General features: G+C 39.9%; 1 protein-coding gene and 1 pseudogene across 2 annotated transcripts; one reads left to right on the top strand and one right to left on the bottom strand.

The window, feature by feature from the left end:
• Window positions 1-2,235: 2,235 nt before the first annotated feature.
• Window positions 2,236-3,147, top strand: LOC308639412 (olfactory receptor 4C11-like; the record flags this gene model as incomplete). Its single annotated transcript, XM_081277675.1, has 1 exon — window positions 2,236-3,147. One exon carries the CDS (start codon window positions 2,236-2,238, stop codon window positions 3,145-3,147), a length of 912 nt encoding a protein of 303 aa, XP_081133801.1.
• A 1,325-nt stretch (window positions 3,148-4,472) lies between these two features.
• On the bottom strand, window positions 4,473-5,348 carry LOC308639490 (large ribosomal subunit protein uL18-like; annotated as a pseudogene). The gene has a single exon. The product of its transcript is annotated as a large ribosomal subunit protein uL18-like (transcript).
• Window positions 5,349-18,655: the final 13,307 nt, after the last annotated feature.

Below are 18,655 nucleotides of genomic sequence, written 5' to 3'. Positions count from 1 at the left end.
AGCTATATTGTGAGTAAATGAACAGTTGGGATTGCTTATGAACATTGGGCAATATATCCTGGAAAACCAGGAGTAATGGTCATAATGAGACTACTCCAATGGAACATAGTCCATAGCACATCTCCTGTATGGTGGCAGAAGCTATCTAAGCAATGCTAAAAGGTGGATTATCTTATTATGTATGTTTTACATGTCTATATCAAGGGATTTTCTAAGTGTGTCACATCACTGTTGGGCAGTGGCTGGGGCTTCAAATTAGGCAGTGTGGATTCAGATCAAGCCAGGCCACCAAGCTAAAACACATCTAATTCTGCTTTTCAATGGTTTCATCTCAGAGAATCAGGTTGGGAATTTGATTTTCTTCAATGAAAGTTATAGATCATGTTCTTCCATGAAAGTTATATATCATGTTCTTCCATGATTTTAAATTCTATACTAATGAATCCATTCTATAGGAGTTCGTATTCTCTAAAGATGGTTTGTACTGTTTTAAAAATCAATCAAATACAGTCACCCCAAATTAATGATCCTATCCATATTTGTCTTAAAGCTCAGATAAGTTGTTAAAAAAGTGACCATTTTTTTCTGATAATTTCTCAGTGTTTGAAGCAAAATAGAATTATGAAATCATAGTAGAAAATAAATATAATTTTTAAAATGTTTTTAAACACCGGAATAATTAAGATTGAAAAAATCAACAGATTGAATAAAAAGGAAGCAAAGTCACAGAAAAAAAAGAAATATACATAGAAGAAAAGCCAAACCTTGTTTTTCATCTAAAAATATAGTTATGATTTGGGGAGATTAATATGCATCCTACTAAAATACCAAGTTTGCTAAAGAGATTTGACTCCCCAAAAATGATATATGATGAGAAGGGCAGTATTTTCAGGAAAAAATCTACAAAAAATGTAACCATGGTTGATAATATGTGAATATGATAAGATTCAATTTTATAAACATCATATAATTTATATCTTAAAAGGCAATTTTGGCATAATAATAAAGTAACATCACAACTTTTCTTTTGCAAATGCCTCAATTTTTTCTAGAAAAATTATCAAGACTGATATACCGGTCATACTTGTATATGAGAAAAAAATAGAGAGATAAACATATACAACAATGTCTATAGTACTTCAGGATTTACTTATAGGAAATAAGGGTGATTATTTCTAGAGATTAGAAAAGCAGACTCAAATAATCTAAAGAGCAGTCTTAATTTTTCTCTTACATTATGAATGTTACATCATGATCATGAATTATTCTATAACAATTATACAGTTAATAATGGCACACAAAATATTGAAAATAATTTTGAATAGTTGTTAATAACATTGGTAGCCTCTTAAATTTGAGTAATAATATTGCACTTGGGAAATCATTCTAAAGTTAATTGTAGAATCATTATGAGAGTAAAACTTGGAAATGTCATAAATATCTCAATGAGCAAATGATCAAATACATGTAAAGATTGATATGCTATCCCACAAATAAATTAGCAAAATAAATTACAAAAAATAAATCAAGATGGGTTATTAAACAATTATAAGTCTAAATAATAATATAAAATGGCATGATATTACTTCAATCATATAAACTATACGTATAGAGTGAGAGATCACAGACACCAAAATGAGTGAACTAAACTGAGAGCATTCTTATCAAGTGGGATTTTCCAACAATATTAATGCCTACTTGTATTGGAATAGTGTTGTTGATTTTTTTTTCAAATGTCACAATATAGAGATAAAGTGCATTAATACTATATATATATATATATATATATATATATGTATGTATATGTGATCATGTGTGCAGATGTGTAGGCATAGCACTATTAAGTTCTTCTGAAAGCTCAAAAATCATAGAACAACTGCTTACAATTCATTTTGATGCACAAGAAATAGGTTTCTAAGAATTTAAGTGACTTACCCAAGGAAAGAATAAGTTCTGCAATTGTCAGTCTAGGTAAGAATAAAATATTTGAAGGATATATATACTTTTTTATTCCACAAAACCAAAAGCTTTGGTTCAATCCAGTGGGTTTCTGAATCAACAGATAAATGTTACAGAGATCTGGGCATCAGCTTACAAAGAGACATAGGCCGTTGCAGATAGCACAAAATTAAACAGAACTAAGAATTCAGAAGTAAGACCACAGTCTCCTCAAGATGTAATTTCTTTCTTTTGTAGATTAAACATTTGTCAACTGCATGCTGCACTGACAGGGTGATGCATAACGACAGCGTGACTGAATTCATTTTATTTGGCCTGACACAAGACCCTGGCAAGCAGAAGGCAATATTTGGGATCTTCTTGATTCTTTACCTCATGACCCTGTTGGGGAACTTTCTCATTGTGGTGACCATTAAAACAAGCCAGACCCTTGGGAGTCCCATGTACTATTTCCTCTTCTACCTATCTTTTGCAGATGCTTGCTTCTCTACAACCACAGCCCCCCGACTGATTGTGGATTCCCTTTCTCAGAAGAAGACCATTTCCTACAATGAGTGCATGACTCAAGTTTTTGCAGCCCATTTCTTTGGCTGCATGGAGATATTTGTGCTCATCCTCATGGCCTTTGATCGCTATGTGGCCATTTGTAAGCCCCTGCGATACTCAACCATCATGAGCCAGCGGGTCTGTCATGCACTAGTGATTCTGGCCTGGGTGGGATCTTGCATGCATTCTTCAGCACAGATTTCTCTGGCTTTGAGATTGCCCTTCTGTGGCCCCAATGTGATTGATCACTATTTCTGTGATATGCAACCTTTGTTGAAACTTGCCTGCATGGACACATATGTCATCAATCTACTCATAGTGTTTAATAGTGGGGCCATATGCATGGTGAGTTTCACAGTCTTATTTATCTCCTATATTGTCATCCTGTACTCTCTGAGAAACCACAGTGCAGAAGGAAGGCGGAAAGCTCTTTCCACATGCACCTCCCACTTTATTGTTGTGGTCATATTTTTTGGTCCATGTATATTTATATACACTCGTCCACCAACCACATTTCCAGTGGACAAGATGGTGGCTGCATTTTATACAATTGGGACACCTTTACTGAATCCTTTGATCTATACACTAAGGAATGCAGAAGTGAAAAATGCCATGAAAAAATTATGGTGTAGCAAAGTATGACTTAAACTGATAAATATTATGTGTATTATAATGCATACATCCTCTCAGTTTAGTTTTTGTTGCATGGCCTGAAAAGATGGTCTAGTGTTTCCTAACTTTGGACTTTAGTTTTAAGGGGAATGTTTAACACCACTATTTTCCTTTGAAAATAATTCTATCTATACATAGAATGTACGCTAACCACTCCCCACTTTATAATTTCACAGACACTTGAGCTATCAGTACCTGAACTTATGAGTTTACTTACACTGGCACCAAGTAATACCTGGAATTGATACAGGTTAATAGAAGAAAACGTTATGTACTTTGTTATGTGCATGAGCTGCATCCACCAAACACAAAATGTCACAACACTGTACCAACAATTCCAAATACTTATTTACAGAAGAGGCAGAGTAAGTATCAACATTCAAAAAGGATATCATCAAAGCTGTCAGAGCTATTCACAAGTGACACATTTGTTTATACTCACTTCAGATGAGTACTCACAATTCTCCTTATTTTGTGGCTTATGATTTTTTTAAAGCATTGGAATTTCATTCTATGGAGTTTAAAGTGTAATTGGATCTTATGTAAGCAAGGCATAATGGAAATAAAAATTTGATTCTTGTCTCTTCTTACTTTTTCAAACTCACTACAGTGGAGAGATTTTTTTTTTTTAAATCTGCCTGAATGAAAACTCACAAAACTTTCTCCTTACTTTTTTCTTCTCACTGTTGTATAACACAGAACCCAATTTCCCCTCAATGTGAGGCATGGCCAAAAAGTAAAATCCCCAGTGCATGACATTAACCAAACTGTCAAAAATCCCTCCACTCTTCACCTTCAGCTGAAGTCAGGGAGCCTAAAGCAGAAAAGTCAGACAGCACAGTCTGGGGGACAAGGAAGAAAAACCCTACTTGACTTTGTATCTTAACAAACTGGCTCACTGTCTCTGAAACTGGCAGATATTGAAAGATTTATATTTTTCTTCCCTTTGGGACCTTTTCACAAGCTTCTTCAAGATTGCCTCTGACTTCTCTAATTGTAGAATCCTTGATGTAGGAGGAAAATGTCCATTTCTTAGGATCATCAGTTATGTCTTTTCTGCTCTTCAAACAGCCAGTGGCTATCTTCAAAATGCTCTGCCCCTCCAAGTGACCCTACTGGAATGGTGAAAGTCCTCATTACATCTCCCCTTAGCCATCCCTTGGGAGATGTCCAAATTGCATTGTTTTTCTTCTTGTATTTTTTTTTGGGGGGGTGGGTGTTGTTAAATAAGTTTATTATCTTTATCTGAAAAAAATACAGGAAAAAAAAACTTGTTTGGTTTAGCTCTCAGCAGCCTATTCCTGAGCTCTGAGGAAGCTTGCCTTCTTTTGCGCTACAAATGTAATCTTTCTTCTGGGCAAGGGACATTTTAGGACAGTTCCACTTCTTTTAAACTTCTCTTGGGCTTCTTCTCATAGACTGGATTCTCTCATATAGCAGAATGAGCTTTCTTATACATCTCCTCCATCATGCTCGGGGTAACATTGTTCTTTATATACTGAGAGAATTGTTTTTTATTAGCATCTTCATCTTCTTCCATTAGATAACACACATAATCTGCAAAGTTCTGACCCATGATGCACTTCTGATGCACTTCAGTATTGAACTCCTGCCTTTCAGAATCGTAACCAGGGAATCATTTGGTACTATGAAGGATAGACAAGCCCCCACCCACAGCTCCCTTCTGGGCACCAAAAACTTTATTGCCAGTTGTAGTTCTATCAAGGCCTGCATCCAAATAGCAGGTGAAGGCACCAAGTTGACCATTAATGTTTTCCACATTATATTCATCTCCAGTCACCTCCACTGGCCTTCATAGATCTGGTCCATGCCAAACTTATTGAGAAGCCTGAAGCCAGCAGCAGGCCAGTTCAATATGCTGCAGCATAATTTGTTAGGCCAACTTTCATACCATATTTCAGTAATTCATGTGCATATGCTGCCTGGGCTATCATATCCCCTTCTATATGGGCATAAACAATCTAGAAAATGGTATCTCTGCTAGTTACACAAATTATCATTCTGTATTTGTGTGTGTTGTACTTATTCTTGTCTTGGATCAACAAACGTTTTCAAGCATAGGAATCAGTTTTGCCCTCTCCTCTTCTTCTAAATTTCACTTGATATTTCTTAAAGTAGCCCTTGTTCCTGACAAGTTTAACAAGCCCCATCCTGCGAAACAGAGACCCAGGTCCACAGTTCCATGCAGACCTTCAGCTTTCATGTCTTAAAGACTGATATCTTTAATTTAAAAAAAATCTCAGGGACTAAGAGAAGATGGCGGCGATGGGAGTGCAGCACCCCAGTGCACCGCGTCACTGTGCGGGAGAAAGACGAGGTGAAACGGCTGAAGGCTACCTTGTTGGGAATTTCCAGTGAAATTGAGGTGCTCCAGAATCTAGAGGACAGATTTCCAGCGTGCGGGATTCGGCTGCGGGGGCTCGGTCGCGGGCGATTTCTCCGCACGGAGGGTAGCAGTACCTGGTCGGCGGACCGCCCCGTGGATGGAGTCTGGGGCGCGCTCTAGTTAGTTAGCGGCGAGGTACCAGAGCGGGATTACAGCGAAGCGGATTCTGGAGGCTCCTGCCAGCGGCGCACTGGCCGCGCTTAGTGCTGAGTTCCGGCTTTGAGACAGAGGAGAGAACCGGTCCAGTTCGATTCCCGACACCGGTCGGAACACGGAGGAGGACAGCAGCCGCCATCTTGGAGAGCTGATGCAATCATCCCTGTTTTCTACTGATCTCAGCTCATTCAACTACGGAACAGGTGATTCCAGGCTGGTATTTGCCTGCGTCTCGCAGACAGATCGCTCAGGCTCGGGACTGGAGAACCTGAGGAGAATACTCTTCGGGGCTCGCCCCTGGCAAGGAGGGCGCCGGACTTTGAGCGGCCAGATTCTAGCTCCCAGGGTTGCTTTGGCCCAGGGCGGGGGATCCTTCGGGGACTCCGGGCTGAGGCCAGTTACAAGTGGATTGTGCGCTGAGGGGCGGCGTGGCTCTGACACCCGGAACAGTTTTGGCCCGGGGCTGGGGAGCCCGCGGGGATTGCGTCTTTGACCCTGCCCCTGGCGGAGCGTACACTGAGCTGGGAGAGTTTGGAGCGGCCAGGCTCGGGCTCCCGGGGCTGCTTGGGCCTGAGGCTGGGGTACCTCTGTGGAGCCTGCTCCTAGCAGAGTGTGGCAGGGATCGGAGAGGCTGGGTTCTGGCTCCCGTAGCTGCTTGAGCCCAGGGCCAGGGATCCTGCGGGGACTGCGAGCTGAGGCCAGCTACAAGTGAAACGTGCGCCAAGGGGCAGCGGGGCTCTGACTCCCAGAACAGTTTTGGCCCAAGGCTGGGGAGCCCGCGGGAACTGCGTCTTTGACTCTGCTCCTAGCGGAGTGTGCAACGAGCAGGGAGAGTCTGGTGCGGCCAGGCTTGGGCTCCCGGGGCTGCTTTGGCCTGGGGTTGGGGAACCCGCGGCGGTTGCTCTGTGGAGCCTGCTCCTAGCAGAACGTGGCTGGGATCGGAGAGGCCGGCTCCTGGCTCTCAAAGCTGCTTTGGCCCAGGGTTGGGGATCCTACAGGGACTGCTTCTTGGTCCGGGTCCTGCTGGGTGCTGCGGGGGCCTGGGGGGCAGAGTGGAGCTGCCACCTGCGCCCAGAGCAGGCTAAGGGACCCGCAGGTGTGGTATCACGACACCCCAACTGCAGCTGGGGCCGAGGAGAGTAGCCGCCCACGCCTGGAACAGGACCAGCGACCAAACGGCAGGGTAGCCAAGTCACCCCATTTGGAGTGGAGGCCGTGAAGAGCCGCCGTCTGAGCCTGCAAGGTAGGCAGACCTGCGTCCCACCGGCAGGACAGGCTCGGCAGCCTGCCAGTGTGGTGGACAAGTAGCATCGAGGCAGTCACGTCACACTGGTTGGAGTGGGGGTTGAACAGAGCCGCCGCCAGTGTCCGGAAAAGGCCCAGTGACCCGTTGGAGAGGCAGTTAGGTACCCCCACTGGGAGTGGGGGCTGAGCAGAACTGCCGCCCAAGCCCGCAAGGTAGGCAGATCTGAGACCCACCGGCGGAACAGGCTTAGAGGCCGACCAGCGTGGTAGACACGTCACACCAATTGGAGTAGGGGTGGAGCAGAGCTGCCGCCCACATCCGGATCATGACTAATGATCCGAGGTCGTGATAGGTACGTCACCACAATTGGAGTGGGGGCAGAGTAGAGCAGCCACCCATGCCCGCAGGGTGGGCAGACCTACGACCAACCAGCGTGGTAGATAGATCACCCTAATTAGAGGAGGAGCACAGCCACTACCCGCCCTACAAGAGAGATCTCCCAACTATACAAGAGCAATATAAATAAATAGGGGGAAAATTTCAAAAACACAACAGTTTCACCAAGCAGAAAGAAACGCAAGCAATATGAAAAGACAAGGAAAGAAAGGACCACAAGCAATGCAGGTCAACTCAACTCTAGAAGAGGTAGTAGCTGCAACAGATGGAATGTCAGATAAAGAGTTCAGGATATACATGCTTCAGATGATCTGGAGTCTCAAGGAAGACATGAGACAGCAAAATCAGACAATGAAAGATCACATTGACAAGGAACTACAGAAACAAATCCAGGAAGTAAAAGATCAATTTCACAGGGAGTTAGAAGTAATAAAAAACAAACAAATAGAAATCCTAGAAATGCAGGAAGCAATAAACCAACTTAAAACCTCAATTGACAATACTACCAGCAGAATAGATCACTTAGAAGATAGAACATCAGACAATGAAGACAAAGTATTTCAACTTGAAAAGAACATAGACAGCTCAGCAAGACTGCTAAGAAACCATGAACAGAACATTCAAGAATTATGGGATAGGGGCTGGGGATGTGGCTCAAGTGGTGGCACGCTCGCCTGGCATGCGTGCGGCCCAGGTTCGATCCTCAGCACCACATACCAACAAAGATGTTGTGTCCGCCGAGAACTAAAAAATAAATATTAAAAATTCTCTCTCTCCTCTCTCCTCTCTCACTCTCTCTTTAAAAAAAAAATCTCAAAAAAAAGAATTATGGGATAACATTAAAAGACCAAACTTAAGAGTTATTGGGATACAGGAAGGCACAGAGCTCCAAACCAAAGGAATAAACAATCTATTCAATGAAATAATACTAGAAAACTTCCCAGACTTGAAGAATGAAACAGAATCCCATATCCTAGAAGCCTACAGGATGCCGAAAGTGCAAAATCATAAGAGATCCACACCTAGACACATTATAATGAAGATGCCCAACATACAGAATAAGGAGAGAATTTTAAAAGCTGCAAGAGAAATAAAGCAGATTACATTTAGGGGAAAACCAATCAGGATAACAGCTGATCTCTCAACACAGACTCTGAAAGCTAGAAGATCCTGGAATAACATTTTTCAAACACTGAAAGAAAATGGGTTCCAACCAAGAATCGTGTATCCGGCGAAATTAAGCTTCAGGATGGAAGATGAAATTAAAACCTTTCGCGATAAACAAAAGTTAAAAGAATTCGCAGCTAGAAAACCATCTCTTCAAAAAATCCTTGGCAAAACATTACAGGAAGAGGAAACTGAAAATAACATTGAAAATCATCAGTGGGAGGTAGGACAGTAAAGGGGGGAAAGTAACCAAAGAGGAAAACTAATCAGGTTTAGTAACATTAATAAACAAATATGACTGGAGGAACAAACCAAATCTCAATAATAACCCTAAATGTTAATGGCTTAAACTCACCAATTAAGAGACACAGGCTAGTCGAATGGATCACAAAACAAGATCCAACCATATGTTGCCTACAGGAGACGCATTTGATAGGAAAAGATATACATAGACTGAAGGTGAAAGGCTGGGAAAAATCATTCCACTCATATGGACTGCGGAAACAAGCAGGAGTGTCCATACTCATATCAAAAAAAATAGATTTCAAGCCAAAGTTAATCAAAAAGGATGAAGAGGGATACTGCATACTGCTCAAGGGAACCACACACCAACAAGACATAACAATCATAAATATATATGCCCCAAACAATGGTGCAGCTACGTTCATCAAGCAAACTCTTCTCAAGTACAAGAGTCTAATAGACCACCATACAATAATCATGGGAGACTTCAACACACCTCTCTCACCACTGGACAGATCTCCCAAACAAAAGTTAAATAAGGAAACTATAGAACTCAACAACACAATTAACAACCTAGACTTAATTGACATATATAGAATATACCACCCATCATCAAGTAGTTACACTTTTTTTCTCAGCAGCACATGGTTCCTTCACAAAAATAGATCATATATTATGTCACAGGGCAACTCTTAGACAATATGAAAGAGTAGAAATAATACCATGCATCTTATCTGATCATAATGGAATGAAACTGAAAATCAACGATAAAAGAAGGAAGGAAAAATCATGCATCACTTGGAGAATGAACAATAGGTTACTGAATGATCAATGGGTTATAGAAGACATTAAGGAGGAAATTAAAAACTTCTTAGAGTTAAATGAAATCACAGACACAACATATCGGAATCTATGGGACACATTGAAAGCAGTTTTAAGAGGAAAATTCATTGCTTGGAGCGCATTCCTTAAAAAAAGAAAAAATCAACAAATAAATGATCTCATATATCATCTCAAAATCCTAGAAAAAAAAGAGCAAAACAACAGCAAAAGAAGTAGAAGGCAAGAAATAATTAAAATTAGAGCTGAAATTAATGAAATCGAAACAAAAGAAACAATTGAAAAAATTGACAAAACCAAAAGTTGGTTCTTTGAAAAAATAAATAAAATCAACAGACCCTTAGCCATGCTAATGAAGAGAAGAAGAGAGAGAACCCAAATTACTAGCATACGGGATGAAAAAGGCAATATCACAACAGACACTTCAGAAATACAGAAGATAATCAGAAATTACTTTGAATCCTTATACTCCAATAAAATAGAAGATAGTGAAGGCATCGATAAATTTCTTAAGTCATATGATCTGCCCAGATTGAGTCAGGAAGATATAGACAGCCTAAACAGACCAATAACAATAGAGGAAATAGAAGAAACCATCAAAAGACTACCAACTAAGAAAAGCCCAGGACCGGACGGGTATACAGCAGAGTTTTACAAAACCTTTAAAGAGGAACTAACACCAATACTTTTCAAGCTATTTCAGGAAATAGAAAAAGAGGGAGAACTTTCAAAGACATTCTACGAGGCCAACATCACCCTGATGCCTAAACCAGACAGAGACACTTCAAAGAAAGAAAACTACAGACCAATATCTCTAATGAACCTAGATGCAAAAATCTTCAATAAAATTCTGGCGAATCAGATTCAAAATCATATCAAAAAAATTATACACCATGATCAAGTAGGATTCATCCCTGGGATGCAAGGCTGGTTCAATATACGGAAATCAAAAAATGTTATTCACCACATCAATAGACTTAAAAATAAGAACCATATGATCATCTCGATAGATGCAGAAAAAGCATTCGACAAAGTACAGCATCCCTTTATGCTCAAAACTCTAGGAAAAATAGGGATAACAGGATCATACCTCAACATTGTAAAAGCAATCTATGATAAGCCACAGGCCAGCATCATTCTGAATGGAGAAAAATTGAAGGCATTCCCTCTAAGATCTGGTACAAGACAGGGATGCCCTCTCTCACCACTTCTGTTCAACATAGTCCTTGAAACACTGGCCAGAGCAATTAGACAGACGAAAGAAATTAAAGGCATAAAAATAGGAAAAGAAGAACTTAAATTATCACTATTTGCAGACGATATGATTCTATACCTAACAGACCCAAAAGGGTCTACAAAGAAACTATTAGAGTTAATAAATGAATTCAGCAAAGTGGCAGGATATAAAATCAACACGCATAAATCAAATACATTCCTGTATATCAGCGACAAATCCTCTGAAACGGAAATGAGGACAACTACTCCATTCACAATATCCCCCCAAAAAATAAAATACTTGGGAATCAACCTAACAAAAGAGGTGAAAGACGTATACAATGAAAACTACAGAACCCTAAAGAGAGATATAGAAGAAGACCTCAGAAGATGGAAAAATATACCCTGTTCATGGATAGGCAGAACTAACATCATCAAAATGGCGATATTACCAAAAGTTCTCTATAAGTTCAATGCTATCCCAATCAAAATCCCAACAGCATTTCTTGTAGAAATAGATAAAACAATCAGGAAATTCATATGGAATAATAAAAGACCCAGAATAGCAAAAACAATGCTAAGCAGGAAGTGTGAATCAGGCGGTATAGCGATACCAGACTTCAAACTATACTACAGAGCAATAGTAACAAAAACAGCATGGTACTGGTACCAAAACAGGTGAGTGGACCAATGGTACAGAATAGAAGACACAGTAACCAATCCACAAAACTACAACTATCTTATATTTGATAAAGGGGCTAAAAGCATGCAACGGAGGAAGGATAGCATCTTCAACAAATGGTGCTGGGAAAACTGGAAATCCATTTGCATCAAAATGAAACTGAATCCCTTTCTCTTGCCATGCACAAAAGTTAACTCAAAATGGATCAAGGAGCTCGATATTAAATCAGAGACACGGTGTCTGATAGAAGAAAAAGTCGGCTATGATCTACATACTGTGGGGTCGGGCTCCAAATTCCTCAATAGGACACCCATAGCGCAAGAGTTAACAACTAGGATCAACAAATGGGACTTACTCAAACTAAAAAGTTTTCTCTCAACAAAAGAAACAATAAGAGAGATAAACAGGGAGCCTACATCCTGGGAACAAATCTTTACTCCACACACTTCAGATACAGCCCTAATATCCAGAGTATACAAAGAACTCAAAAAATTAGATAATAAGATAACAAATAACCCAATCAACAAATGGGCCAAGGACCTGAACAGACACTTCTCAGAGGAGGACATACAATCAATTAACAAGTACATGAAAAAATGCTCAACATCGCTAGCAGTCAGAGAAATGCAAATCAAAACCACCCTAAGATACCATCTCACTCCAGTAAGATTGGCAGCCATTATGAAGTCCAACAACAACAAGTGCTGGCAAGGATGCGGGGAAATGGGTACACTTGTTCATTGTTGTTGGGACTGCAAATTGGTGCAGCCAATTTGGAAAGCAGTATGGAGATTTCTTGGAAAGCTGGGAATGGAACCACCATTTGACCCAGCTATTCCTCTTCTCAGTCTATTCCCTAAAGACCTAACAAGAGCATGCTACAGGGACACTGCTACATCGATGTTCATAGCAGCACAATTCACGATAGCAAGATTGTGGAACCAACCTAGAAGCCCTTCAATAGATGAATGGATTAAAAAATGTGGCATTTATACACAATGGAGTATTACTCTGCAATAAGAAATGACAAAATCATAGAATTTGGAGGGAAATGGATGGCATTAGAGCAGATTATGCTAAGCGAAGCTAGCCAATCCTTAAAAAACAAATGCAAAATGTCTTCTTTGATATAAGGGGAGTAATCAAGGACAGGGTAGAGACGAAGAGCTTGAGAAGAAGATTAACATTAAACAGGGATGATAGGCGGGAGGGAAAGGGAGAGAGAAGGGAAATTGCATGGAATTGGAAGGTGAGCCTCAGGGTTATACACAATTACATATAAGAGGAAAGGAGGGGTAGGAGAAAAATTATATAAGTGGAAGAAACGATTTATAGCAGAGGGGGTGGAGAGAGAGAAGGGGAGGGGAGGGGGGATAGTGGAGAATGGGATAGACAGCAGAATACATCAGTCACTAGAAAGGCAATTTGTAAATCAATGGAAATGTAACTGATGTGACACAGCAATCTGTATACGGGGTAAAAATGGGAGTTCATAACCCACTTGAATCAATCTGTGAAATATGGTATATTAAGAACTATGTAATGTTTTGAACAACCAACAATAAAATAAAATAAAAAAGACGCAAAAAAATAAAAAAAATCTCAGAATAGTGCAAACATAAATCAACAAAAATTTGATCTATCTCATGTCAGAACTCAAGCATAAACTCTGGTTCATAATGCTAAGTCATTTATTTGGAGAATAATTGTTGCTTGTAGATAATGCTGAGAAGCATTGAAGGCAAATCACTGGTATAGTTTAATGCCAATCAATATGTATGTACTCAGCCAATTAATATAATTAATCCAATAAATAATTGCCATATTTTTCCTGAAGGTAATTTTCTATGGTATAATTCTATTCAACAACTAAAGTCTATGTATTAAGGACTTCACCAAATAATAAAGATAATTCTGAGAGGTTAGTTTTCACAGCCATTTAAAAGTGAAGCACGTTTGAAGATTCTCAGGTCATCTGCAATACAACCTAAGATCTTACGACACACATGATTCCTTCACATGAAGTAACCTTATTCAGAGAGTCCATGAACTCCGTGAAATTATTGACACATCTTGCTCCTAACTGTGGAAACAAGCTGCTTGGGATACAAATGGGGGAAGAGTCACCCAATTATGTGATCCTGGTTAAATTTGTAGAATTAGAGTTTCTACTGTTTTCATACAGAGGTTTAAAGTAGAAGATTTAAGAACCTATGAGCCTCATAAAGAGGTAACCTTTCTGGTTTACCAAGGGATTTACATTGTCTCTAATTAAGAACAATCACTAAAGAGGGAGCCAAGAGGGGGTTTTTGGATCACTTCAGGATTCAAAAAATCCTGTTTGGTTATTCTCCTTTCTTTCCTTCCTTCCTTCCTTCTCTCCTCCTTTTTTTTTTTTAATTTTTAAATTTAAGCTTATCAACACAGTAGCACACTGTGTATCTCTCACTCTCCAGGTATCACCCAGTATAGATCTCTTCTTCTTTCTCCCCCTATAGCTAGCAGTTCAGTGAAAACAGAATAGGGTTGGCTACTCTCTATACCTGTTCCTCCTGTAGGCCATGTACAGCAGAATCTCAGGCACTACCTAGACCTGTTACAGGTTGTCATCTCTGTACCCAGCCTGCCTAGGCACAGTCTCTAAGAATAGATCCCCTCCACCATCCCTGACCCTGAGTTTCTATTCCTCCTCTACTCAGTTCTGTGTGACTCTAGCAAGGAATCTTTAGGATCTGAGTCAGGAGCCAGGAGCAGGTACTTTTAATGATGATTTTAGAATTAGAATTTGATTAGTGTTTTTAAAGATGTGGGTGCCCTGCAATGCCCTAGTGGTGGAGTGAACTTCAGTGTTCTTATGCAAAATGTACAAATATTGTGCAGATTAAGTCAGTTGGTTCAAATGCCAGGAGAACACTAGCTAGGAAAGGAGAAGGAACCAGACTATTTTGACAAAAACTAGTTAATTCCTTCCATTATGAGATGAAGATCTTGAGCTTCAGAGTGACATCCTTAAAGGGAGTTGGACTTATGTTCTCTCACTTGAACTATGTAATGTTGGAAGAGTTAATCACCTTTTGGAACTCTAGTCTACTTATGTGCCTATATCTACATCTGTACCTCTGTATAAACATAACTAAAAGGCCTATTTAAGCTAGAGCCTGCTCAAAAAAATTCTATTTCTTTCCCTTTTTCCATCTCATTTAATGATTTGAAAATGTCACTGGATATTCTAGGTTATAGGACTAGCAAAGCTTCTCTAGATCAGATTGCAAAGTTTAGACATTCTAAGGGTTTGTAGTGCTTCACCTCTTACCACTTTAGTGATGGAATGAAAGTAAAATATGTTTCTAAACCATAAAATAGACATGAGGGAGTCTGGCAAAATAAAGCATTTCTCACCAATTATTAGACTGTAACATAGATAATGAAGTTCTCCTATGAAGTGTCTGTACTTCTCTTTAATCTCTTTCTGGCCTTTGCATTTGCTTAGTTTTTTTTTCAGATAGATGACCTATTGGAAACACTGCTAGGGAGCAGGTGTACTTACTCTGTGCCAGGGGTGCAACACATTCCCCAAGCCATAGGAAGTCTATCAATAGCCTCAAGTACCTTTGAGTCATCCTGCCTTCCCTTCCAAACCTTGGCAAACACTCATTGCACTAAAGTCCTTAAGAGCCTCTCTTCTTTCTTTCCTTCCTCCTTTCTTCATTAGTAATCTGGGTAAAGTACTAAGGAGTGAGCAAAAAATCCCAAAAGCAAAACAGCAGGGCAGGAACAACTTTTGCATTTGAACACGCTCTTCCATGTGTGGCTTTTGAACACAGAGGTCTGTCAGTGTCGAGGGTGTTGGTTGCAGATGGGAGCCAAACCATCTGGAGCTGCAGAGGAGATGGGGGGCTAAACCTCCGGGGGATCTGAGCTCAATCTCCACTTCTAAGAATCCTGCTACTGCTTTCCACTTAGCAGGAGATTTCAGTCCACTTTAGCCCCTTCTCCTCCTGGGTCAATATACCAGGAGGGATGCACCTCACCCCTGCTGTGAGGGACAGTTCCAATAGAAGGGGGCAGAGGGGGAGGCAGAGGGGAACTCTGCTCTAGGACAGGAAGAACACTTCTTCAGGGCCAAGGTTGAATCTGAAACCACAAGCATTAAGCAGATTGTGGATAGGAATCAAGGGACCAAAGGCTTTATTTTATCCAAAGGCATGGGAGTCTCCAGGGAAGCCAGGTAGTTCCTGGTGTTATGATGAACTCTGTCCTCACAGCAGATCAATGCAGGACATTCATCTCTTTATACAGAAAGCCTGTGTTCAGAGTTACATCGCCAATTTCTGTGCTAGGCCCTATAGAAAACATATATAGATAAATGTGGCCTGTGGCCTCAAAGAGCCAACAGCTTAGTAGGTCACTGGAGATACAGAAAAAACTTTGAAATATTATTTTATATATAAATCTATATTAAACGTATAGAGAAGAAGAAGTGTCGTGGGGGCAGGGGGAGCAAGGGAACAAAACCAGATTATTATAATTCAGTGTCGTAAAGTCAAGGTTAGAGGTAGAAAAACAGCAGGATGACATGATCATTGGAGAGAATTAGATAATCTAGCTAGAGATCAAGGGAAGCTTGCTGGAGAAGATGGAGTCTAGGAGCCCTTAGAACAGTACCTAGCTTACAGTGGTCTCTCAAATGTTTTTTTGAATCAGCATGTTAGCTTTCCATTGCTATGACAAAATAACTGAGAAAATAAAAATTAGGAAAGGTTTATTTGGCTCACGGTTTTAGAGGTTTCAGTCCATGGCCACTTGGCTCTGCTGCTTTGAGCCTGTGGCCGCACAGTACATTATGATAGGAGCATGTGCTCATAGCAAAAAATAAAGAGAGGGACAATAAGGGGCCAAGGTCTCAATATCCCTTTCCAGGTTGATATCTCCAATGACCTAACCTCCTTTGACCACGCCTTTCTTTCCAAAGGTCTACCACCTCCCCTAGTGTCACAGGCTGGTGACCAAGCCATTAAAACATAGACCTTCAGGAGATGATCAAGATTCAAATTCTAACAGCATATTCCAGCAACTCAGAGAAAAATTTGAGTCAGTCCTTTAGGAGAGTGAGGGAATAAATCAACTATGGGCCTAGAGTGTGATGCTTGGGGAGCTTCTAGAGTTCACTCTGAGATCCAGGTCATGAATTTAAAGTGAGATCCCAAACGACACTGGAAGAGTGAAGCACAAGTTGATAAAAACCTTCCCACAATCCATTATCGTTTTCTGAGGACAAGGGGAAATCTATGAAATCTTCTGTGATTAGGTTTAAAAAAGCTTTATTAGTTGGAAGGAGCAGTGACCAGGCTGACTGTTTGCCTTTTGCGCCACCCTGTGGGCAAATCACATCATGGCAAGTTTATGAGGTGGTAGAACTGCAGAACCCAGCAGGGAACGGGCATGTGTCTATTCCTGTAACTATTCATGAAATCAAATTGTTCTCAAGGCTGATCTGTACCTGAACCTTCATCATCACATTGGAATAGCTTCGGTGTCCACAGGTGTGACAATTTTCACATGTAATACACACACACACATACATACACACGCACACATATCATCATCTCTTAAAAACAGCTTTTCCTTTTTCTTCCAGGTTGAGAGTCTTTGTCTCCTTGTTTTTCTCTGGAAGATCGGAACACTGTTGGGCTTAAGTCAGGAGGTCTGCAGATGATCTATTTTTCACTATTTCCATGTGGATTTTAAAACATCTTAAATTTGGAGGCAATCTAGGTATCAGGGGGGCTATTGCTGCTCTGGGAATAGACTTGAATATCATTTGTTCTTAGATTTATCCAAAATATTTGTTTCTAGCTGTTTTTACAAGTAGTAGAAATCTACTGAATCTTCTCTGTTATTCCAAATGTGGGTCCAGTCAGTTTTCATGGAGCAGATTGCTAGAGTCACTTACACTCTGGGACCCCAAGAGGCCCATTAGCTTCTGCTCTGTGAGGGACAATTTCTAGTCTCAGAGAACAGAGTAGTTACCTAAGCTGATAGAGATCAGCCAAAGCAAAATTCTATGGTATGATGCTAATCCTTAAAACCAACTACCTTTTTTTTCTAATGTTTCTTTTTGATGAATTTCTGAAATTTCTCATATCCCATGAGGCCTTAAAATTTACAACAAAGTCAGTTTTTTAGCTTATTTATTATATTTACACATCCATTTACTGCTAGTATCTTTTATTCCATTCAGTAGATTCAGTTTTTCTTCTGGAATGATTTTTCTTCTCACTAAAGGAACTTGTTGATATTTTTGTGGCAAAATCTGGCATTGATACATTCCTGGACTTTTGCATATGGCAAAGTCTTTACTTCACCTTTGTTTTGAAAGATATTTTTGCTGTTAATTCTAGGTTGATGATTTTTAGTACTTTTAAAAAATATTTACTCTCCACATTTGAGATGTACAACAGGATGCTTTGTTAATTATTGTAAAATGGTTAGTATAATCAAGCAAATGTACATTCATAATTTCACATAATTACCTCTCCCCTTTTTTATCCAAAACACCTAAAATTTCTTCTCTTTACAAAACTCCTGAATATAATGAGATATTATGAAATCTTGTCCTCATGTCACCGTAGCTCTCTGGACTTGTTCTTCTTACATCTCTGCAACTTTGTACCCTTTCTCCTTCAGGGCCCCATTTCCTCCAGGCACAATCTCACACCTGGTACATTTTATTCTCTATCTTTGTACATTCAACATTTTTCCTCTTAATTTCCACACATGAGATCATGTAGTAGTGTGTAGTAGTGTGTGTGTGTGTGTGTGTGTGTGTGTGTGTGTGTGTAATATGTTGTTCCACTGTATTCTATATATATATATATATATATTTTTTTTCTGGTAAGAAGTCTGCTTAATTCTTATCTTTCTTCCTTGGTACATATGGTGTCTTTATTTGTTAATGCTTTTCAAATTTTGTCTTTATCATCACGTTTGGCCAATTTATTTCACTATCTCTTTTAGTGTAGTTCTCATTATTGGTCTTTTTTTTTTTTTTTTTTTGGCCTGGGATTTGTTAGATTCTTGGGTACATAGACTTATAGTTGTCATCAAATTTTGGGAAAAAATTAGC

Source organism: Spermophilus citellus (genome assembly GCF_964194105.1).
Source record: "Spermophilus citellus genome assembly, chromosome: 2".
Taxonomy (NCBI): Eukaryota; Metazoa; Chordata; class Mammalia; order Rodentia; family Sciuridae; genus Spermophilus; species Spermophilus citellus.
The sequence above is the reverse complement of the archived record's forward strand: the minus strand, read 5'-3'. Positions and strand labels throughout refer to the sequence as shown.